Source organism: Etheostoma spectabile, chromosome 20, assembly GCF_008692095.1.
Source record: "Etheostoma spectabile isolate EspeVRDwgs_2016 chromosome 20, UIUC_Espe_1.0, whole genome shotgun sequence".
NCBI lineage: Eukaryota > Metazoa > Chordata > Actinopteri > Perciformes > Percidae > Etheostoma > Etheostoma spectabile.
This window is the reverse complement of record NC_045752.1, coordinates 2,997,849-3,020,773: the sequence shown is the minus strand read 5'-3', so window position 1 is coordinate 3,020,773 and position 22,925 is coordinate 2,997,849. Positions and strand designations below refer to the sequence as shown.

The following is a 22,925-nucleotide window of genomic DNA, read 5'->3' as shown; positions in this document are numbered from 1 at the left end:
AAAGGTAACAATTTAACATATTTATATAAAAATATGATGATCTCTTATAATAAACAACAGATCAGTGTGTGGACACAAATGAAACTTTTTTCATGTGGATGACGTAAAAAAGGCCCGATGTTGTTGCAAAGATATTAAATGCCACATACTGCAGGTGTGAGAATGGCATTTATCATGCAATACATTCAGCTAGTCAGTGATGAATGGGCCTGTGTTGTGGACTGTACCATGCACAGCTAATGGATGCCGACGCATCATTTGAAGCAAATATATTTGCAGGGTCCGAAAAATGCCTTGCAAAAAATAGAAATAGTTTTGCAGCAAAGACAAAAATACTTTACTCTCGTTGTATTCTTGCAACAATAATATTATTTACAAGGTAAACTCTTCTATCACACCAAGCTCGCGTTGCAAATAGCCAGTATTTATCAGTCTCTTGTAAACTTCTACTTTCCGTGATGAGTATCTTATGTTGACGTTTCAGGTCTATTGATAATAACAATCAAGTGGGATTTCAGAAAATCAGCTTACAACATTTGTAACCTACTGTAGGTAAAAATATGCAAAAATAAGTATAAATCAGCAAACTGTAATCAAAGTAACAAGAGTAAAAGTGCTCAATGCACAAAACACATACATATATACAGTATATATATATATATATATATATACCCACCGTCCAAAGTTTGGGTCACTTAGAATTTCCATTGCACTCCATTATAGACAGAATACCGCTGAGATCAGTTGCATTGTTTTTTAACCAGGGCAGCAGTTTTCAGATTACATTATGTGCTGACTAATTGCAAATAGGTTTGCCAGTGTTTTTCTAGTCAGTTTTTTAAAATGATATCAGATTAGTAAACTAATGTGCCTTGGATGATTGAATGAATGGTTGGTGATAATGGGTAAGTAGATACACTACCGGACCAAAGTTTGGGGTCACTTAAAATTTCCATACCACTCCATTATAGACAGAATACCAGCTGATCTGAGTGGGGGGGCTGATCTTTATGCAATATCTACATACCCATTATCACCAACCATTCATTCAATCATCCAAGGCACATTATGTTTACTAATCTGATATCATTTTAAAAAACTAACGAGAAAAACACTGGCAAACCTATTTGCAATTATGTCAGCACATAATGTAATCTGAAAACTGCTGCCCGGTTAAAAAAACAATGCAACTGATCTCAGCTGGTATTCTGTCTATAATGGAGTGCAATGGAGACTTTCTAATTGACCCCAAACTTTTGACCGGTAGTGTGTGTGTGTGTGTGTGTGTGTGTATATATATATATATATATACATATACACACACACACAGTATATATACTGTATATATATATATATATGTATACACATATACATATATACATATACACACACATATTTATATATATACATATACATACAAACAAATATATAGACAGTTTATATATATATATATATATATATATATATATATATATCATAGTATAAATTATTAATGCTCAATATATGTATAAATTAATACTGATCAATTAATGTGTAAGTAGCATTTTACTTTTTATTTGGTTGTAAAGGACCTCGTTTTAAAAAAATTATATAATGTTGGGTAGTTTAATCCATAAATATCTAGTATATTCTATAAAATTAATGCATATGTTTGACGTAAAATGTTAATTTATAAAATAACTAGTAAGTTGTCTGAGGAATGTGGTGGAATGCCTGCTAAATTTAAGCAGAGTGAACATATAAAGACTGTATCTACCTCAAATAGCTCTTGAAGAGATTTACTTTGTTAAATTCTTACACTGGTACGTTAATGTATAGAAACCATGTGAGGATAAGACTAAGCAGACATGTTAGCCCACCCAGCTGAGTGTTATCATCCAGTGGGCGTGTCCAGACGGAACGCAGCGACTGATGATACATGTGGCTCTTGGACAGCTGGCAGATGATGTTCCACAGACTGTCCAGGGGTCTGTCCAGCTCCCCGGCCCCAAGAAAAGCATGGACAGATGGGCTGGAGGAGGGCTTGTAGTAAGCCTGGATACCGCCTTCTTCTCCCTGGTAGCTAAATAAAAACAGACATTAGCAAATTAATATTTGCGACTTTGAGGGACTTAAATTAAGCCTTCACTTTGCATCTGATTAAGGAAGTCCTTGATTTAAAGGGGGATGATATTTTTGGATGAGTTTATCAAATAGCCTGACTGAGTTCACCTCCAGCCTGCTGTGGCCTTGCCCATTAGCAGGTTGCTCAAATCCCCAGAGGAAGCCAGTTGTACCTGTGGAGACAAAAATTTGCAATTCAACCTGATAAAAACGTCTGATACGGGTTGATTAAAACATTGTCTATAATGTTTAGAAAATAACAGTGGCATTTAGTGGCTGGGTGATTTTTAAGGTGTTTTTACTGAAATAATTAAAAAAAGGTTTAAACTCAGGTTTGTGTTACCTCAGCCAGAGCGCGACCGAGGAGACTAGATGTAATATCCTGATAGGTTGTGGATATGGAAGAGGTGGAGCCAAAGGAGGCGTTGCGGTGACGTGTACAGGGTGGGGGTGATGGAGATGAGGTCATTAGGGGCTCAAACCCGGTAACAGGAGGCTCAAGGCAGACATCTAGCAAAACACAATGTTAAAATGAATATTCAATACAGTGAATGTGGAGGGGGGGTTAAGTGCCGCACTAGTGACACATGGTCAAAACTATATACAGTATATTATTTCTAAACTTTAGAAGATAACACTGTTTTTTATTAAAGCAAATTTTGAGCATACTTTAGACAGTGTTTTGCCCATGTCTGTTTGGGTTTTGTGAATCCCAGACCAGTACTTACCCTGGGCAGACAGCCAGGCTCTCTGTGACTTCACACTTTGTGGACCACATATAGGAGGACGTGTCCTGACCTTCAGCCCTTCGTCGTGGAACCCTGTGATCTGAAGGAAAACAGTAACAAGAACACAATTACAGCTGTGTTGCTCAACCAAAAAAGATTATTACACTTACATTATAAAAAACAACAACCCCAAGGTACTTGAGCTTTCTGGGGGGGATCTTAAGAAGCTTTGTGCTGGGGAGAGATGTGTATGATGGGCTTATGGTGTTGTCCTTTAAACATATGCTTATCTGGGTGGGGTGGGTGGATGTTCATGTTTTGAATTGTAGGTTTTGTTAAAATGAATAAAAATAAATGTTAATCATAAAAAAAAAAATCATTCTATTTACAGTCTTGGATTCCAGCTGTAAATTCTTATCTCAAATCTTGATGTGTAACATGTCTACCAACCTGTCCAGTCAGAAGTGGCCTGCTGCCATGCTGTAGCTGGGCAATGTTGCTGCTGTTGTACCCTGACGTTGGTCCAGAGGAAAGGCTCATGCTGGATCCTGTGCACAAGGTGCTGTTACTGATTCTTGTCCGATGCCTGGGGTTGTCCTGCAAGACGGGAGACACCAGTGAAATAATAGTCAATACTGCTGCGTCGGGAATAAAACTGCGAGCCCCTGAAATTTCACTTAAAATATCTTGTATTAACCATATTTATTTCAGCTTATTAGCCAATGAGTTGGAATGGTATATAATCAGAGGTGGAATTTTTTTTTTATACATGATTAGATTTTTTTAATTGATACCTTAACAAATCCATCTAATGTGGAGCCAAAGCACCCAGGGGTTAATAACATGTGTACCGAGTCGATTGTTCTCTGGGATGTGTTTTCATGCTAATCGAATGTATCACTAGCTTGAAACAAGCTACCGCAAACCGGTGGTTAGCTGCCTACGTTAGCTTTTAGGGCCACTAACAAAGCTAAAAATAGCACCACACTTCAAAAGGTAGCATAATGAGGGTCCCTACATGTAAACCGAAGCATTGGGATCTTTGTAAGTGTATAGACAGTTTATTAAAAGATAAATTATGAAGACAGTAGCGTTCATGTTTACATGTGGGCGCCATCTTGGAGAACAGGCAGGACCAATCAAACCGTGAATGATCAACTCTGTACACATATGTTATTAACCCCATAGTTCATTTTGCCCTTTAAGCATTTGGGTATTTAAATCATTGGCAAAGACAAATCTATTTCACAGTTACCTTGGCCACCGAGGTACATTTGTCACTATGGGATATTTTATAGAACAAACAAATTTATTAATCAAAAATTAATCAACATATTGCAGCCCCTTATATGGTGACACAAAAACTGACTTTGGCTTCCTGAGACAGGGCTTGCTGCTGTAGCCTCCTCTTCTCCTGCTCAGTCCTTTCTCGCAGTCGTTCTCGTGCTTTCGCAATCTCAGTCCTGGCCTCCTCCCTGGCTCGGCCGTAGTCGCGCAACAGCTGCTCAATGTCAGACGGACACTGGCCCTCCCCTCGTGGGAGGTCTGATATTCTGTCAATTAGATCATTCAGTGAGAAACCGGTCAAGTATTTTTTTAAATTTAAGACCAAGACTGATATGGGTATTTTTGTTCTGATCTTGTGAGAGAACTAGTGTCTTACCTGGAGCTGTCTATCACCTCTTGGCGAAGCTGTTGTAGGTATTCTTTACGTCGACTGGGCATGGCAGCAGAAACCTTGGAGCCACCCTCTGGTGGAGAGGAGCGGGGATGTTTGCTGGGGCTCAGACTACGAGCTCTCCGGTAAGTCTGGAGACGTTCCTCCCTGTCCTGCCTTAAACCCTCAATGTTCCTGCGGTGTCTGAAAGGAAAGAATCACAGAAATAGAAAATACATAAACACAAATCAGGTAAAAAAAAAAAAAGAGTCTTTTAGCAAATTCTGCAGTACATTTAGGTCGTAGTCTGTAGTATCAAGTATCAAATACTGTCAGGTATCAAACGATGGCATCAAATGTGTGGTCAAATTTTTTGTCTTGTTTACTTCGCACTTTACTTGTTTACTTTGATCGTTTCCTCATCAAAATTAGGAAACTTTCTTAAGAAAATACATTTTAACCCTTGTATAATCCTCAAGTCAAATATGACCTATTTTTAAAAAATGTCTTTATCAGAGAAGTGGGTTTCTTTCAAACAAATTTTGAGAAAAAATTGTTCCACACGCTCTTCACAAAAATAAATGAACAGCCCACTACTTTCTTTAAATTTGGATGTTTTATTGAATTTTATAGCATGACATTTTTTTATAAAAGAAAAAAGTGACAAAAATGTCCACAAAAGCTTAAAAACCGTGGGGGAAAACCCATAAAACGTTAAAAGGCGCAGAAAAAAAGTGACAAAAACATCAGAAGGAAAAGCAACAAAAGTTTTGAAAAAGACGACCAAAAATCTTTGAATAATAAATATAATGTAATTTCAGAAAAACAAAACGTTGCACTGTTGACAAGAAGACAACACAATTATGTTATTACACAAATTTCTTTTATAGCCGCTTGTGTTGAAACAATTAAACAGTGATGCATTATGAAGTTTAGTTTTTTTTTTTTTTTTTTTGTATAAAAAAAAAGGTTTCCAGAAACTACAAAACCTAGCACTTTTAAGACAATTGAGTTATATCAAAAAAAGGAGTATTTGGGGTATGTGTATTCTTACCTATCATACAGCTGCTGTTTGGTAGTTGCAGAGGTCGGTGGCTCCAGCTCTTCTCTCGTCCTCGGGGACAGCATCTTTAACAGTGTATCCGTCTCTCCGAGGCCGTAGTGTAGCTTGGCCTCTGTCAGCTCCACAGTCAGCGGTGTCGGGTTCATGCTGAGGTTGACTGTCGCCATCACCTGCTCTCTCTCCTGGCGTAGCCTCTCTATCTCTCTCGTCCTTCTGCCGCTCTGGGCTGTGAACTCTATATTTGAGTCGCAGCTCTCCATTTCTCCCCACTCGGCACAGTTTCCACTCTTGTCGTGTTCTTTGGTAAGAAATGTGGCCACTTTGTTGGAGTGTTTTGAGTGCTGAAGGTTAATGCCCGACCAGTTGGTGAACTTATTGTGCATGGGCAGGTCCTCTGGTTCCATCTGGTGGTGTTGATACTGGGACACGCTGGAGATGGGTTTAATGTTTACGAGGACGTCTGTGCTGCACTCGCTGGGTGTCATCGACACCACGTCGTCCTCTTGGAGCTGAACAGTTCTTTTGCTGACCGGGGATGGGTTGTAGGAATCAAGGCAAAAATCGCCAGAATCAACTGCAGGTCCTGTTGTTTTTCCATGTCTAGCTTTGGCCTGGTGTTTGTGCACATCAGTTGGAGAGATGTGGTTCTGCATAGTTAAACCTTTTGTTGGAGCAAAAGTCTGCCACTGCTGAGAGCTCATCTGCCATTTGGAGTCTTTATAGGTACCATTTCCCTTGTCGGTGTCTGTATATCTATCCAGTGATGAGCTTATAGAGCACTTATCAGAGCCTTTAGGGCTTGAGCAACTCATTTCACTCACCTTCTCAAGTGATATAGATTCTGATGTACAAGAGGAAACATCACAATCCGGTCTGGGCATTTTATCATCCTCTGAAACAGCTGTGCAAGCTAAGTGTTTGCTAGAAGACACAGTAAGGATGTCTCTCTCAGAATGATTGTGTGTATTTAGTGTTGATTGGTTTTCCTGTCTGCTTCTGTGCAATCTTATTCCCACAGTTAGTATAGGAGATGATGCACGGTCTGTGTATGTAGCTTGTTTCTTTAAAGAAAGCAATGGGTCATTTCTTAAAGAGGGACTGTGATTTTCTTGATAGGCGTTTTTTGATGATCTGCGGGAGACTTCAGATACTGCAGCACTCTTTTGGCACAGTGCCTCGGGCGTGCTTTGCTTTGAGCCTCTAGAAGAAGCGGATCTTAAACGTCTTTGACATTCACCTGCAGTCTTTAAAGGAAGTATTTTCTGAAGGCCATTAGAACTTTGTGTTGCAGCAGAGGCGTTAAAGCTCAGCTCAGGCATGCTCTGCATTTTTTCATCTGTATTCTTCACTGCACAGTGCACATGTTTGTCTTGGGACACACTGACAACCTCAGAACCAATCACTTTGACTATCACATTGACTTCAAGAGGTTTTGGACCTCTCAATGGGTGATGAGCAGCGACTTTCTTCTCTGCTGGTGTTGGAGACCTTTCTGTTTGGATTCCAACATCTATGGCTGTTTGAGTTGAGCAGTCTCTCTGTGTACAGTCAATAGACTCACTGTAAGACATGCTCATATTTGATAAGTTGACACTCCTCAGACTTGACTTGAGGGCTTTGCCTGTTCTCATTTCCTGGACGTCCCCCAGCAGGTCTGAGGTGCTGTCAATAAGCTTCGAGAGGTGAGCCGACATGCTTTCCATACTGGCCCATGTTGGAGATTTTTTAATGTCTACTTTAGCTTTCTGTGTTGCAGGTACATCAGTGTTACTCCTTTTGTGCCGCTCTCTCCTCTTTGGAGCACTACTGGTGTTAGCAATATTTACCGTCTGAAGGCCACGCTCTGTTTGAGTGCCATGCTCACATGTCCTCCTTTGGGCCTGTGATTTGCTTGCGTGAGACTCTTGCTCAGACGAGTACACAAACATAATTTCATCCACCTGACTGGAGTTGTTACAGAAAAACCCAGGATGATTGTTACTTGAAGAAATGTCGGTCACTGTCAGATTGGCTATATGATTGTGAATATCAACAGACGCCTGTTGACAGTTGACTTGTTCCTTATAATCCTCCATGCTGCTAAGCGTACTGGAGAGCCCCTTGTTGGTGGCATAAGTGCTCAGATGGGAATTGAAAGGAGAGTTCTGCCTGTTCAAACCATTGTCAACACTACAGCATCTTGTTATACGTTTCTCAGCACTGTTCAAAAGTGGAGATTTACAAGATAGGTCAGCAGCACTCCCGAACGCTGGGTTCTTATTGCTGTGTTGTGAGTCGTTGCCTTGCCACTGGTGAACAAATGGGTTGATGTCACTGGAAGCAAAATGCATATGCGGTTCTTGCTGTGGTACACTTTTCTTTGCATACAGGATGGTTTTTTCTACATTTGTCCTTTGTGACAATGCTTGAGGGGATAAAGAGTGTCTTTTTTGGGAGCAATCTCTACTGACTTTAACTTCACTTTTACCCTGAGTTCCAGCAAAAGATGTCTTCATTTTAAATTTGCTTGTTGACACTGTGGTAGAAATATTTGCAGCATGTCTGACTTCTTGTTTGACATTACTCTGAGGGCCAAGCTTTACACATTTAGAGGAAAGCCGGCTGTAATGCACTCTGGTGGTTATGTCATCCTCCTCATCCTCATCTGATGACTTAAAAGAGGACTCATATGAAGATGGTGGAGGAGTCTGGATCTTAGACTTTCTGAACCTCTTAGACTTGGCCTTTTTAGATATAACAGAATGATTTTCCTGTTTATCGCCAGGTGTGTTTAGTTCAACCTGTTTGGACATCACAGATCTAAAGCCACTTGTATTTGTGACGGCATTCCCATTTGATATTTTGTGTTGTGGCTGCATAGAACCAGAAATACTTGCTTCATATTTTGACTCTGCGAAGATCTTTGGGGTGACTGTCTCTTTGTCTTTTTCCATTACCCAATCTTGTCGGCTGTCAATATGAGTGTCCTGATCCAATTTGCACAGGGAATGTGATGCATTTTGGCGTTTGCTGTTGTAATTCAAATTGAGCACACAAGTCTGAGCCAAGTCATTTAAATGACTCTGTGGGCAGCTGAACTCATCCTCTGCTGTGACACAAGGTTTAGCCCCTTCTGTGTTGACTGTTTCACCATTTCCATCACGGCCAGAAGAAACAACAAACCCTTTCACAGAGGCTGTATCATCAGTAGGTGTCTTCTGGCTAATGTAATGTACGTGTGGTTTGAATTGAAGACTTCCTCCATCAGATAATAATTGTATGGCTCCAGATGTGTCAGGACTATCTTGGAAATTATGAATTGTCCCTGGAGTGTTCTGTTTGTACGAGTAACAACCTTTATAATCAACACTGAATGTAGCTTCCACACTGACATCATTTATGTGACTACAGCCACAGTTTTCTTTTGCATCACCCATGGTGGAAGGTTTTTTATGGGGTATTTGGTGAAGTTCAGGATTCATAGCAAGGGCATCCAAACAGCTCTGAATGTTCACTTCATTCAAGCAGGCATCATTAATGATGGGATTAAGATGAGATGTTACTTTTTGTTTACCTGAATTATTCACTTCTTGACACAAAGTATCTTTCTCCACAGCAGTTCCTGGAGAATTATTGAAGAAACCACTCATTGAGGACAAACCAGGCCTATTTGGTTGCAAAGTGGGGTTGCATGAATGCTCAGACTCTCTGTGGCTGTTGGGTGTCAGATTTGATTGGATGTTTTTGGCAGAGGGATTTTGGAAAACACAATGGTCGATTACTCCCTTGTTTGGTGTCACATCAGAGAAGTTTTGAGCTTGGTCAATCTTCTGTGTTACTTCAGTAGATGAAAGCATCTCGCTCTCAAGGCTAGTCCTCAATTGAGCTGGTGGATCCGATGCCAGGCGCTCACTGTTGTCCACTGGGTTTTCACTTTTCAACCTTTCCAGTGATAGGTGTTCTTCAAGGATGGCTCCTTCCTTTACCTGATCACTCATCTGATCTCTCAGCTCTTTTTCTGTCCCTCTATTTTCATAACTATTACAGCCAAAATGACATACGGATGATGACAAAGCATTCAAGCTTTGACTCCTGCTCTTCCTGTCATCATCGAAGCCAATAAGTGACAGTTTCATGTGCTCTTTGACCACCTCTGATATTCTCAGGTCAATGGCGCTACAAATAGCATCTGACTTGCATATGTGTTTTCTATTTTCTTGATGTTTTCTGGGGTTATCAATTTGTGATTTCCCTGCTTTTGTTTCTGCAACTACCTCCTTTATTGTTACATCTTCCTTTTCAACTACTTCCCTCTCTCCCGCAGAGGTACCACTCTGAGGACTATTGTCACCAAATTCAGAGTCCTCAAAGAGCTGTCCAAGTTTCCTGCTCATGGGATCAGAAACTGGCGACGCCTCTGACGCCACTTTGTCCTGTCTAATGCTGCTATTAACACAAACAGAATCAAATCTGGGGCTGTCAGCTTCCACGGCAGACTGTTTGTCTTTCGTGTTATTATTGTCATCAGGCCAAATATAATCCTGGCTGGCAGCTGATGCAGAGCAGAAAGTTACCAACTCTCTGCTGTTGCTCCTTTTTGGAATTTTCAGGCTGCACATGAAAGCCTCTTGTTGTTCTTTGTTCCTCTTCCTGGGATTTTTACAAGCTGATTTAACAAGCTCCTGCTGTAGTGCAATGTACTGCTCAGTGCCTTTGGTTTCAGCCTCATCCAACAATTTGTCCCAAGATCCATATTTGGTGTTTCCAAGCTCATAATGCTGACTATTTTTCAACATCTCTGTTGCACCATCTAGACTGCATAGTGCTTCATCTTTGGTCGACAGTCTGAAGACACTTGCAGGGTCAGACATTCTGTTAAATACGGGACCTTGGTTAGTAGGACTTGTAGAGAAATGCATTACTGACTGACAACCTGACATACACATTTCAGTGTCAGAGGACATCTTCAGGTGTTCATCTGTGAACACCTGAAGCAGTTGTACCTGTGATGGTTGTTGTTTAGTGTAGTGGGTCTCACTGGGTGACACACGAGTGGTTTGATGTAAGGTTGGTAAAGATGCTGGACTTTTGATGCTGCTGTAATCTGGAGTATCTATAGCTGACTTCCCCTTATTTTCTACTTGTACATCTGATTGTTCTACACAACACCCTACTTTCTTCAGGGGTTCATCTGGCGTTGTTAGAATCTGAGAGTGTCGAAAATCTAATGTGTCTGATGTGCCTCTTGAATTTTTAACACTGGGTTGATCCTGCATGGTTACTTTTACACCCTCAGTGCTTGTGGATGTTGAGCTATAGCTTCGAGATTCACTCTGAGAATCTGAGAGGTTCATACTGGTTGGACTGGGACTGCTGCTGCTTCTGCTGCTCTCTACACCTTTGAACATCTTTTTTCTCTGCAAAGGCAGATAATCTCTGTAAATTCTGGGACTATCTGCGGCGTCAGTGGAGGACCAGGCATCGGTGAGTGCCAGCATGTTTTCTGGCTCCCTCACGCTGCAGCTGCTCAGGGAGCGTGGGCTGATGGTCAAAGTGGTCTGCATGTTCCCAAAGTCCTCAATCATTTTGTGTACAGTGTCTCTGGAATCTGCTACTAATGAGTTGTGGGTAAGATGCTTCCTTGTTGCACCACTGTGTCTTGATTTTGGGGAGTTTTGCTGGCTCCAACACGCCTCTGCTGGGATTACCTGAGGTTTCTGAGGGTGGTCCCGGTTTAAACTGATCTCTGCTGTTCTATTGTGCCGCATGGATGAATAGGAGCAATCTGTCACCAATGAGTAGGTTGGCACCACTGTTTGGCTACGTTTCTCCACTGTTGAGTATTTCCCACTGCTCTCCGCAGCCAATGAATCCTTAGACATCTGACTGTCTTCGCTCTCTGCTTCACTCTGAGCTGCTTCCTCGTGTCTCAGCTGCTCTGCAAGAGCTGTCACATAAGCAGAGGACAGTGAATCAAGAGAGAAAAGGCTCTCAGAGTCTGACGTTCCGTCATCTCGGTCTTCTTGCTCTTCCTCCCATCCCAACAATCCTTGCTGTCTCTCGACCCATATGCTGGTTGTGTTCATCAGAGCTTCTGTGCTATGCCACCGCCTTTGTTTAATGTCCTCAGACAGAGTTCTTTGGTCAAGCTCCTCACACGAGACCGCTGTTTTAACAGCACATTTGCTCCCGCTAATTTTGACATCTTTAAGGCTCCTGTCTCTTCTTTGTCTCCAGTAAAATTTGCTTGCTATTCTCCCCAGAGGTTTGGGACCTCGGCCTCCATTCACACCTGCTGGTGGTTTCCTGAACACTTTGGATAGGGCTGTTTTTAACCTGGGCCCAACCGAACGAGAGGAAGTCTTCTCTGTGGTTTCTGGTTTGTTGTTATCTTTGTAACTTAACTCATTCATGCAAGGGACAATCTGAGAACTGGTTTTGCGTGCTGTGGGTTCTTGTATATTTTTATTGCTGACTGGCTGCAAAATGGTGCCAAGTGGTGACTTCAAAGTAACTGAATTCTGATCTGATCTGTTCTTGAAAGACAGGTCTCGGTTTGGCAGCAGAGGTTTTCTTTCTGGTCGTTCCCGGCAAGGCAAGGCTTGGTGCTCCTCTTTGGCAGCTTGTCTGATATTTTCAGAAGAGCTCATTCTACTTCGGCACGCTTGACTTTGTCCTGAGAAGAACGTACCAGAACAACTTTGGGTTCTTTCCCGTGGAAGACACTCATCTGAAACCCACTCCCTGCTGCCAATGGAATCAGACGTTGTAGAGGAATTTGACGTCAGTTCTGTGGATCTATTTCTCTTAAGGAAGTGTCTGTCACAGAAAGAAAAAGAAAGACTACTATAAGATTTAAATATAGGAAAATATTTATGTGAAGGAGGCACAAGCAACCACAAAACTAGATAAAAACATTTTGGACTGTATTAGCCTGTTAAAAGATAAGCAAAGAAGTTAACTTTTTGCCCTTCATGCAACTAACTCTGCAGGTTTTACAACTATTGTATGTGCTTACCTAAAGATAGGGGTGTTCTGTGGGTAGAGCCGGGACAGAAGATCTGCTGAGAATGAGTGTCTACGAGAAACAAATGGTCTTCCTCTGAGCTTCGTGGGGGAACCCAGCTCAGGAGACTCTGGGCTGCCTGGTCCTGGAGGCAGGGCCCTTTCCAGCCGCTGCAATTCCCTCTTAGCTTCCAACAGATGCCGCTTCCGGGCAATTCTTTCCAGCTGGTAGTGCAACTTTTTCCGACGGATGCGGCTCTCGGAACGGCAAAGGGCATGATGCTTTAGTAGCTCCTCCTGCACCACCTTCTTCCTGGCCCTTACCACCTGGGACGGATGGTCCACTGTCTCCCCTTCCTGGTCCTCAGACGCCTGATTTCCCCCCGGCTCCAGGAGGGGTGCGTGGATAACGTCTGTCTGAACGCCAGACTCTACAGTTGTTAGGCGCCGTTTCTCCTGCAAAATCCACTGCTGGACTGTTGGGGAAAGATTTACAGGAAGGAATCATAAGGGGTGGATATGTTACACCTGCACAATATGTATCAATATACTAAATCTGATGTGGTTATCCAGCTATAAAACTATATCTAGAAATTTAGAATTTCGGCTTGGATTTTAAAAGTAGGTATCTGCATGATCAATAACTTTTTTTGTGTGTGTGGAAACGGCTTACTCTCACTGTGTTGCTGTCGAAGGTGGGCCTGCTCCCTCTCCAGCTCTCTCTCAGCCCTTTTTTGTTCAGCCTGAATCTCCTGTCGCAAACTCTCCACGTAGTGCTGCTGCTCCTCCATACGCTGCCTAGCAGTAGGCTCCGCGCTGGGGGAGAGACAGGCACCCAGCTGGCCTTGGAGCTTCACTTCTTTAATACTATAAAACAGACACATAGATTCAGGGTAATACAAAGTCAGAGCTGTGATGGACAAAAAGGAAAAAGAATACCAGAAAAGTAAAAGAAATCATTTTAACTTACCTAGGTGCAATTTCACGTCTAGATATTAGTTTTTAGGTTGTGGCAGGTTGAGAGTAAACGCTACTGTTGTTGGTTTACAGTTCTGCATCTCACCAGTAACCAAGCAACGGTTAAGCCTGTCCTGTAAACAGCTAACTGGGATTGTTCAGGAAGGTGGGGGCTAATAGATGCACATGCAATCTCCACCAACTGAATTTAAACATGTATGAAGCATTGCCCTATTTACACTGCTTGAACATGGTACAACACATGTACCTCTTATCAAATATGTATGCTGTATGTTGGCAAAATAAGCGCTCTGTGCATCACACACATAGAGTATGAGGGATGAATATTGTGTTGTTCTGCGAGTTTGTTTTTGGAAGCAGTATTTACCTGTGGTCAGGGGTCAACGGGCAATGATCGATGTAGGTGCAGGTCATGCCACCTTCACTGGCCTTAAAAAAAGTAAAGAAAAGATCAACTTTAATATTTGCTAGAAATTAAAAAACAAAAAAACAATGACAAATATTCTCAACATAGTTATATGGTAGAAAATGACCAGAAACAATATAGTGCATTTCTAGCATTACAGTATGTCAACCGCAACATCTCATTCATCTGCTGATCATCAATATAATGACGAATGCCATTGAACTGACAGCATCATTTTCATTTTCAGCTGAGCGGCACCCACCCTTTTGCGTTCCCGGAGGACAGCTGCCTCTGCTGGGTGGTTGAAGCGGAACTTGTGCACTCCTCCCAAGGTGATCACCATCCCTGGGGACATATACACATCGCTTTAATCGCAAGCTGTGCTCATCTTGTAGCACTGTGTTAATGGAAGCTGACAGTAGGTGCATAGCAGTGCAGTTTAAGAGTGGGGCATGTAAATGAGTGTCTATACGTTTACCCACTTTAAGTGTGCATGCATATATAATTGTACATTAAACCTTATTTGTTATCAAATCGGATCATTTCAGTGTGTTTATATAATTGTACATTGACCTATATATGATATTCAGCATAGTGCAACAATCACATGGCAGGTCTTAATGCTCAGTGTCAAGTTCTGCCCAGGTCAATGAATGTTTATGTCTTTTCTGACAGCATCAGCAATGCTAAAAGATAATTGCAATATGCTTTACTATCTATCTATTATTCATCATTTTTTGTTTGTTTTTTACAACACAATGTTTTTTAAGCCAAGGACCCCTTAACTGGAAAAGATATGGATCAGGGACCCCCTACTACATATTGTTTAAAATTAGTTGCATATAAAACTGGACCTACAATAACATGTAGGGTGGCCTGAAGCCTTTTTAGTGCATAGCATACTATGCTTTTAAAATAATGATTGTTGGCATGATATTATAAATCATGTTTTAATGTTAAACATACATATGCCACAGTGAATCATTTGGGATGAACTGTATCCGTGGATAGCTATCTTAGTGATTACCTTACTAATAGGCCAGTGAGACTATCATTCTATTTGCTAATAATATGTTAGATTCATGCTAAGACATTTAAAATTTTTAAAAAAAACTTTCAAATCATTAAGAATTTGGTAGCCCTTGGATAGATCTCTGGCTTACAGTATGCAGTTTAGATTCTACGTATGTTTTGCATTTATTTTACTATGAGCAATGAATGAATTGGTTACCTCTCTATGTGGTAGTTTTCCATGTCAGCAGCAGAGTCCGCCATTGCCACTCAGTGACTGTTAAACGGTTTTATTTTGAACGTAACTCTGGGACTTGTATTAGATATAAAAAACATGCTACCGCTTTTTTGCTGTCCGCTTTAACTACAAAATATCCAATCTGTGTCACATGTACAGTACGTAAAACGTGCAGTGGGTAAGACGTGCAAACTGTTCTGTTGAGGACATGAGCGGACCTTGAGCCAGTCTGCAGGACTCAGTGACCTCTCTGTCGTTGAGCAGGCAGACGCAGCCAGGCAGCGGTGTAAGTGTAACCACACCTCCGTGGTTTTCAATCTCACAGCTGGCACTGCCCTGCAGAACTAGAAGATATAACACAATCACACTTATGCATTACTAATTACTTTAATGAAAATGAACAGTCCATCTTAGGATATATAACAAGGTTCCAGACTAACTTTTTGCCTTGCTTGCAGTGGTGTGCCTAACTTTTTTTTTTTTATTTAGGTGCACCTATATTTTTCCTTGCATCGCCTTTAACGCCACAATTTCAAGGTCACCTTTATATCACGCTCCATATACATTCATATAGATTATGTAAATTATTATAAACAAAAATAAGGTGTAAGTAAATACTTTTATAATTTTAAGCACAATTATACTGTACATAAACATAAAAATCTGTTTAAAAAAAATGTTTAAAGTGCTTCACTGAGCTGCCAAACTAAAACTTTTTAAGCAAAATAAAACATTTCAAAATAGAAAGTGCAACTGTTTAAAAGTGCTTCCCCGAACTGAGACCTAACATGGGTAGCAGCAGGTTTGTCCATGTCCTAGCGGTCCCCATCTCCAACAGTAGGCTACTGTGGCGCATTCATAGCACTCTGCTGTAATGATACTCTGATTGAAGCTGCCTATGTAAGGGGCTCTGTGCGTTGCTTCTCCCTTTGTGGAAATGTCTGTGTCAATGTCAACCATAAATGACATGTACGTGGAATTTGCGAGGGCAACAGTCATCTTCTTTTTTTTTTATGTGTTGGCTATTACCCCAGTAAATTTGGCACCTGCAACTTCATTGCTGTGCTTGTGTTCATCATCAGAAAAATTTCACATCTAAACTTAATGAATGGCAGCTCTTCTTTTGCGATGTTATAGGCGGCGTTGAATTTTATTATCATCTCTGATTGTTCTGAGGACCTGATAGCTGCTGCCTGCCGCTGAAATGCAGCTGGGAGAGTGGCCACTTTAGTCACTCACTTGAAGTGTCTTTGTTTTTTTAATATTGTGCTTTTTCAGCTTATCAATATGAAACGTTGTTGATCCAATTACAAACGCACTGTATCTTGCCATGCAGTGCATTGCGTTTTCTTTCTTATTAAACCTTAACTAGAGAAACTGGTCTAACCAGTCTTTACAAAAATGTCGGCATATGTTTTTCCCTTTTTTTTATTTTGAGTTTATTTTGCTGATGCTGATTTCCGTAACTGACAGCAATTAGCACATCACAAACTGACTGATCTGGTGCTCAGCTCGCAAATTCAATCACACAGCACAAAGCAGTGTAGGGCTAAAGGAATATCTGGACCACAGCTAATCAGAGGCAAAGGCCCGCCCCATCTAGATCTCTGATTGGTTAAGTGTGAGTTCCGCCAAAAGGGAACAAAAGACTCGTTGGTGGAGAAGCACCGGACGCAAGGTGCACCTAGGAACATTTTTAGTCGCACCCTTACAAATTTTAGATGCACTCTAGAGCCCTGTATAATATTTGACAATGCATTCTCATAATACATTCTGCTATGTTTTGTGTTTTATACTGCATGTTCTGTCTAAAGCTGCAAGTTGTCTATTCTGGGATAATGGATAGTCGTAAGATGCTCATGTAATGTACAACAATTCGAAAACGAATATATGCAGCTGGATAAGGAAACATAGAAACCAGATGAATAAATAGTACCTATCTGTGGTTCTTCAAACTGTTCCTGAGGTCCTATGTGGGTAACTCCTTCCTGTACAAGCAATAAAAGCATGGTGTAAACAACATCAAAACAACTATTGTGCATTTTTGACATTAAGCTGGTTATGCTACACAAGCAATAGTGGATCTAATGATGACAAGAATTTTACACAATGATTTGGAGAACTTTTGTCATTTCAATTCTAATCTTGCACTTAGCTGTAGGAAAACCTATCAACTGTTTACTTTAACGTTTTATCTAATGGGATAAAAGGCTTTCCTATATGGTGGCAAGACCACATGTGTTCCCAGGTGGCCTCGGCTCTTCACATGCAGGAAACTGTGTAATCGTCAGGCCTAAGGGTATGCTTGTCATTGTCAGAATCAGGACAGCTTGAGCTCCCCTGAGTCCTAGCCTCAGAACTAAGAGCCTCTTATCCAACCCCGCCTTATGCATTACGGAAGACACACACACGCACATGCAACAGAACAGTTGGAGGGTAGAGTGAAAGGAAAAGACAGTAGAAACGCACCTTTTCTCAAGGGTTTTTCTAGCAGAACAGAGAAAAATAGTGGGAAGGAGGAGGGAGAAGACTGTAGTAGAAAAAAAAGACATGGTTTTAGTCAAGACAGCTGACAAATCAGGAACTTTAGAGTTGGAGAAAAGTACAGCAAATGCAAAGAATTTTGTGGGAGTTTGCGTCATGTTGTTCAAATGAGTAATGAAAAGAAATGTACAATGGAAGAGACAAAGTAAAAGTACACACTTAATAGCATCTAAAACAACTAAGATGCATAACACTATTATATTAGGTTTTAGGAGTTTCGATACGATACACTACTAACATGCATTCTGATATTTACACTAAGAAAAGCACTGCACAAAATGAATAATAATAATAATAAGGGGGGAAATTAAATAATACCAAAATACAACAACATTACTCTTTTTGGGCACAACATATCTATTTGCCTCTTATCCTTATACCCTGAGGTGATAGAAGACGACCCCGGTGCTAAGAACATCTCCATCCAGAGTAACCAGGTGTGGTTGGAAGGAGTTAATGAGGAATCCAGCCCGGTCTCGGTTGATGTCCACGCTGTACTGCTCCAGCAGCTCTTTCTTGTCTCTCCAGCTCTCCGACCAGTCTTTCGTCAGCTGCTCCACCTGAGCAGGAGACATGGATTAAGATTATGGAAGTAGGTAATTAAAAAAGGTAAATATCTGTGTTCAGGGAGACAATGATGATACCAATATAAACCGCCACTACTGCTGCTACTACTCCGTACATTTCCAAACTTTCTTTTAAGAAGTTTCAATTTTAGAAGAAAAGCATACTGTGTCACAGATATGTACTTCCAACACACAGGTTTTGTGATATACGCTGCTGACACATCTGCTGCCATCCCGATACAACCGGTGAGGTGAGGTGAACAAAGCTCAATACATTTAAAAAACATCAAATTAAAAATATCAATAGGGATGTTTTATTCAAGAAACAATGTCGTAGTTACTCATGATAATCCCACGACTCGCTGATAATTTTTATTTTCCTCATTAGGTTAAACAAATAGCAGGCAATAAGCTCAAAATCTAGGGGGGCAAGCTAGCTGGATACAGCAAAGATTCAGTCAAAAGAAAATGCTTAATATAACTTGGGTGAACTGATGTGGATATCATACACATTTAGAAATAAATGTGCATGACATATCTTATCTTGTTTTTTATTGTCAATTTGTGGAGTGATGCTTGATTTGTCAAGGACTACCGTATCTGTCAGGCAGATGTAACCATGTGTGTCCACCCTGTGTTACCTTTAGTTCGTTCTGTAGCACGATCTCAGAGAGATTTCCATCCCTCTCATCGCTAAGGGATGGACTGGGATTACGCCGCTGTCAGTCAAGAGGGGGGAAAATAATCGGTTAAAATACTGAGCAAAAGGAAAATGCCACATGCGTTACAATGCAATTTAATCTTTACCACACACTGAAATACAATTGTCACAAAGATACAAAGCACTGTGATAAGTCTTTGCTACAAAAAATTCAAAGCTAAATGTATTCAAATTTATTCAAAGCCTTACAGTACTAAGAGGGGAAGGGGAGGGCTACACCGCATAGGGTGTATCCCTTGGAGAGTGAGCGCTATGCCCTAGTGATGAAAAGTCACCATACCATTTCAAAGCTGAGCAGCATGCTCTTCAACCTGTCAATCTCCTCTCTCAGTTCCCTGATCAGGCGTACATTGGCATCCTGCACAGAAATAAAAGTACACATTAAAGCTATAGTGCGTAGTTTCAGCCGCCCCCATGAGGAATTCTAAGTAATGACAACAAAACTGTCATCACATCCACATGACACAAGCCTTCCGTGATCGTGGATGTAACGGACGTTCATTAATATCAAAAATCTACGCACAAAAGCTTTAAACTACTCAACACATTTAGATTAAACATTAAGTCTTGGCATTGGACTCTTAACAGCCACTGACCTCATTAACCCGAGGCTTGTTGACAATATTTCTGGCATGGGCCGCATAGCGCAGGGTGCTGAGGGTCTCGTTGTAACTGCTAGCGGAGGGTGAGACCGCTGCAACACATAAACACACCAGTAAGGACACACACATCAATTAGTACATCACAAAAAAAGGAATTTAATGAGTGAGACTTAAGGGACCACACCAGTGGATTTGCCAGCGTGTTGTCACATTACACAAACCATTTTCCAAAGCATCACCATTACTTTTTAGATTTAATTTCCAACTTTCCAGACAGCCATTTGATTATATATAAAAGCAAAAGAAATGCCTTGCAGACTTTTTTTCTATTTTTATCAAAGTTACATTATCTTGTCGTGATACTGTTGCAGCTGTGATGTTGTTGTTTTTTAAGTCTTCAATATTGGTGAGTTTAAGTGCTTGCAAAAAACTCTGTAACAAGAAGGATTTAAGAGTTGGTTGGCATAAAAGAAACTAGCAAATTTACATTTTCACTATCAATTATTCCTTTAATTTTCCATATTTTCCTTTAGGGTTTGATATTGATAAACAGATTAGCGTATGATCGCAACACTGTACAACTCTAAACTTTTAGTTGAAGCCTATATAAGCACATGCAATTTATTGTTAATGAACAAAAACATGCCAAATCTAAGATTTGTTCCTTTCACAATGTGTTCCACTTACTTGCAATCATGATGGTCTTGGAGTTGCCGCCCAGGCTGTCTTTCAGCAGCCAGGTTAGGACCGAGTCTCTGTAGGGGATGAAGCTGTGCCTCCTCCCACCTCCTCCAGAAAAGGAGCTGCTGCCATCGCCCTCAGATGCCATGCTGTTGATACTCTGACAGCTGCTTGACATCTGGGAGTTCTGGGCTGTGGAGGCAGTGGTAAGAAGTACAAAAGGTTGAGGGATTTATGGAGAGAGTGCTACAGAAGAGAAGGGAATACTGTGAGGATCAAGGAAATGTGAAAGGAAAAACAGGAATTTGTGAAGGTCTGTGCTAGATTTAATTACAAATAAAAACTTTTTTTAGACATCATCACTTGAACTTCAAATGGAATCATAAGCAGTGTCTTCATTTACCAAGAGCAGATATGACTATGCCCAAAGTGACCAGTGACTTGTTGATATTAGAGCCCTCTGTCAGTCTATCCCTGCAGTAGTGGGGGTCTGCTCGCTCACTGTCAGACACAACATAAACATAACATGAGGTACATAAAGACACAGATTGCCCAACAAACGTGTGGAAATGAGAATATCTCAGGACTGTAGCCAAGATCCACTAGGGGGCAGTTTAATCAATAACATTGACTCGAAAGATGTTGAGCAAAAACACACAACACAAGGAAATAACAGTTTCACCTCCCAGCCAAGTCCACCAGGTTAATCTTGCTGACAGTTTCTGAAGGAAGATTTTTTTCTAGGATTGCCTGTGGAGAAAAAGATAAGAGTAATCAGACTGGCGTCTGCAAATACTGATAAGTGTTCCACCTGAAAATAGATACTAACACTATTAACCGCACTTTGGAATCCATTTAAAAGGACCATTAACAGATTGACTCATTAACAGATGAGTATAGCTGTTGTATATAAGCTAATTGAAGGGCTGAGAGAGATGATGACCTGTGTGTACTGGATGGTGAAGATGGCGTGGGATCGGCTGCTTGCATCGTGGTTGTGGGTTGCTGCGGTGATCCGGTTGGCCATGCCTTCCTCCAAAAGATCCATGGCATGCTTGCAGTCTGTGACTACATGCTGTGACAGGTCTGATTAGAGAAACACAAAATACTGAGAAATCTAAAGCAAAAAAACCAAGAGGTTAAGTTTGACATCAACCTTGTCTTAAATTCCGTAGTGGGAAGTAACTCCTGTTAAACTTCAGGTGGAAAACTCTCTGTAAGAGTAAAAGTAAGAGTAGTAAAAGATGCACATTATACAACAGCTGGGAATTTTTTTTTTTTAACTTATAAATTATTAAAAGAAATGAAGCTAGAGGATATATAGGTTTCACTTTTTGAGGTTATAGTTATGTATGGCAGACGGAATAGTAATATTAGTAAAAATAATAATAATAATATAATAGATACGCTATTTAAAACTTTTGTAAACATTTTTTAGAGATAGATCTGAAAACAACAAGCATACAACTGGCAGTGACCTGACACTGATAACACTAACACAAACATTAAAAAACAGAGAGATAGAAATGTGAAAAAGACACAAACAGGACATGCCTCATCAAAACTTGCTCACGCTTGATCCATAATAATTTCCTACAGCATTTAGAAGCAAAAAAAACTCAACAATGCTCTACTTCCAGGTGTGAATCACATCTTAAGAGGTTGTTAAACACATGCGCACACAGAGCCTTGTGGTGCTAGAACATGCGTTTCCTTGCTCATGGTTTTATTATTAACATTTTATACATTTATTTAAATTACTTTGACAGAATAAGAGTGACAGCAAAACACTGTTTGATGGACACGTGTTGATGTGTTGGAAAATAAGTTTAATAGCTGGGAGCCATAAATGTGCTCTGTGTGTGTGTGTGTGTGTGTGTGTGTGTGTGTGTGTGTGTGTGTGTGTGTTGAAGTGTTCTCCTTGGAAACCACAAGGAAATGACTTCACTTCCTCTGGTCAACTGGGATTTCTCCTATACTGACAATGAAATCATGCGGGGCTTTAAACATAGAAACGCAAGCGAATGAACGGGAGAGAAGGAAAGAGCGGAAAAGGATGAGGAGACAGATGGAGAAAGAGAAAGAGTAAGAGAAGCTAAATGAGGAGTCTGGATTAAAGCCATGACGGACAATTTCGACAAGATCGAAAGCTTAACAACTGAACAAAATTCCATCTATGACCTCATACCACAGTAACTTATAAACTAAACTTACAAGACACAAGAATTACTCAAAATACTGCAGACCACGTTACTCATCCGAGTCTATGATTTGAGAAAATGATGTGTTGACAGTGTCAAGAGAAGGAGACTTTGGTATCCACTCTCATATTCACTCTCTTAATGCAAAGTGTTTCAGACAGATTATTCTACCGTATGATCCACCGCTGAGTGTTTGTATACATTTTGAAAATTGTTGTTGGACACTTCTTAGAGCTCACGGGGTGGCTACTGGTATAAACAAGTTAAATTTAAGACTTTTTAAGACTTTTTAATACCAATTCTAAATGAAATTTAAGACCTACCTTACGATGGAAATACAAAGTGGAAATTTTCAGTAATCTTTCCAAGTAAACACAAAATTAACAGTATGGTAAAATGACAATAATCAGTTGAGTTTAAGAACATTGACTTAATGTGTGTA

The 22,925-nt window shown here is 40.6% G+C and overlaps 1 protein-coding gene across 2 annotated transcripts in view; it reads right to left on the bottom strand.

Annotated features, from left to right (window-relative positions):
- stard9 (StAR-related lipid transfer (START) domain containing 9) overlaps positions 1 to 22,925 on the bottom strand; it is a 72,961-nt gene that overhangs the window by 3,678 nt on the left and 46,358 nt on the right. For both annotated transcript variants that reach the window (XM_032500342.1, XM_032500343.1), the window contains exons 8-29: positions 21,226 to 21,368; positions 20,965 to 21,032; positions 20,686 to 20,783; positions 20,289 to 20,474; positions 19,596 to 19,693; positions 19,280 to 19,357; positions 18,920 to 18,997; positions 18,093 to 18,272; positions 17,105 to 17,156; positions 15,387 to 15,512; positions 14,182 to 14,264; positions 13,881 to 13,942; positions 13,209 to 13,402; positions 12,549 to 13,011; positions 5,543 to 12,349; positions 4,495 to 4,692; positions 4,201 to 4,384; positions 3,282 to 3,428; positions 2,832 to 2,931; positions 2,447 to 2,613; positions 2,212 to 2,276; positions 1,860 to 2,062 (exon numbers count right to left, since the gene is read on the bottom strand). In XM_032500342.1, the coding sequence (XP_032356233.1) occupies positions 1,860 to 2,062; positions 2,212 to 2,276; positions 2,447 to 2,613; positions 2,832 to 2,931; positions 3,282 to 3,428; positions 4,201 to 4,384; positions 4,495 to 4,692; positions 5,543 to 12,349; positions 12,549 to 13,011; positions 13,209 to 13,402; positions 13,881 to 13,942; positions 14,182 to 14,264; positions 15,387 to 15,512; positions 17,105 to 17,156; positions 18,093 to 18,272; positions 18,920 to 18,997; positions 19,280 to 19,357; positions 19,596 to 19,693; positions 20,289 to 20,474; positions 20,686 to 20,783; positions 20,965 to 21,032; positions 21,226 to 21,368 (9,780 nt within the window). The remainder of the gene's footprint in view (positions 1 to 1,859; positions 2,063 to 2,211; positions 2,277 to 2,446; positions 2,614 to 2,831; positions 2,932 to 3,281; positions 3,429 to 4,200; positions 4,385 to 4,494; positions 4,693 to 5,542; positions 12,350 to 12,548; positions 13,012 to 13,208; positions 13,403 to 13,880; positions 13,943 to 14,181; positions 14,265 to 15,386; positions 15,513 to 17,104; positions 17,157 to 18,092; positions 18,273 to 18,919; positions 18,998 to 19,279; positions 19,358 to 19,595; positions 19,694 to 20,288; positions 20,475 to 20,685; positions 20,784 to 20,964; positions 21,033 to 21,225; positions 21,369 to 22,925) is intronic.